Source organism: Trypanosoma theileri, assembly GCF_002087225.1.
Source record: "Trypanosoma theileri isolate Edinburgh chromosome Unknown TM35_Tth_18_V1, whole genome shotgun sequence".
Taxonomy (NCBI): domain Eukaryota; phylum Euglenozoa; class Kinetoplastea; order Trypanosomatida; family Trypanosomatidae; genus Trypanosoma; species Trypanosoma theileri.
Genome location: NW_021639860.1, coordinates 519,614 through 520,173, shown reverse-complemented (window position 1 = coordinate 520,173; position 560 = coordinate 519,614). Strand labels below are relative to the sequence as shown.

At 48.0% G+C, this 560-nt stretch overlaps 1 protein-coding gene across 1 annotated transcript; it reads right to left on the bottom strand.

Annotated features, from left to right (window-relative positions):
• Positions 1-2: 2 nt before the first annotated feature.
• On the bottom strand, positions 3-533 carry TM35_000182840 (sialidase; the record flags this gene model as incomplete). Its single annotated transcript, XM_029026597.1, has 1 exon — positions 3-533. A coding segment is annotated over one exon (531 nt), but the record flags the coding sequence as incomplete, so codon positions are not given.
• Positions 534-560: the final 27 nt, after the last annotated feature.

Below are 560 nucleotides of genomic sequence, written 5' to 3'. Positions count from 1 at the left end.
GTCAACACGGACTTCATCAGCTGCAGCTCGTTTTCAAGGTATGATAAAACGATGCTGTAAATTTCATCTTCGGTCTTGATTTCGTGCAGGCAGAACAGTTTGTCGTCGGTGTAAAGCAGAGAGCTATAGGGAGTTTTCTCAACCCCATGCGAAATTTGACCAACATCAAAAATGCGTTGGTTGTCTGTCATCCAAAGGTGGAGTCGGTCGCGATTATAAGCTCCCTGGAAATTCAGTGGGTGAGTGAAAAGCATCACAGGCTTCCCCTCAATCGTCGTAGCAATGAAGCCAGCTTCGCATCCAGGACCAGTACGTGAAGGCGAGTTACCCCAGACGTGGGACAGCGTACCTAGTGCTTCTTTCCACGTCTCTCCCATGTCGGATGACTCGAATACCCTGCGGTAACCGTTGTCGCGACGACTGTTCAGAATTAGCTTCCCTTCCCACTCAACAACAGCAGACTCAGTACAATCATAAGGAGTGAACCCTTTTGAAAACGCCCACGTCGCACCGTCATCCACTGAATAGATCATTGAAACAGAAACGCGTTTATCGAAATT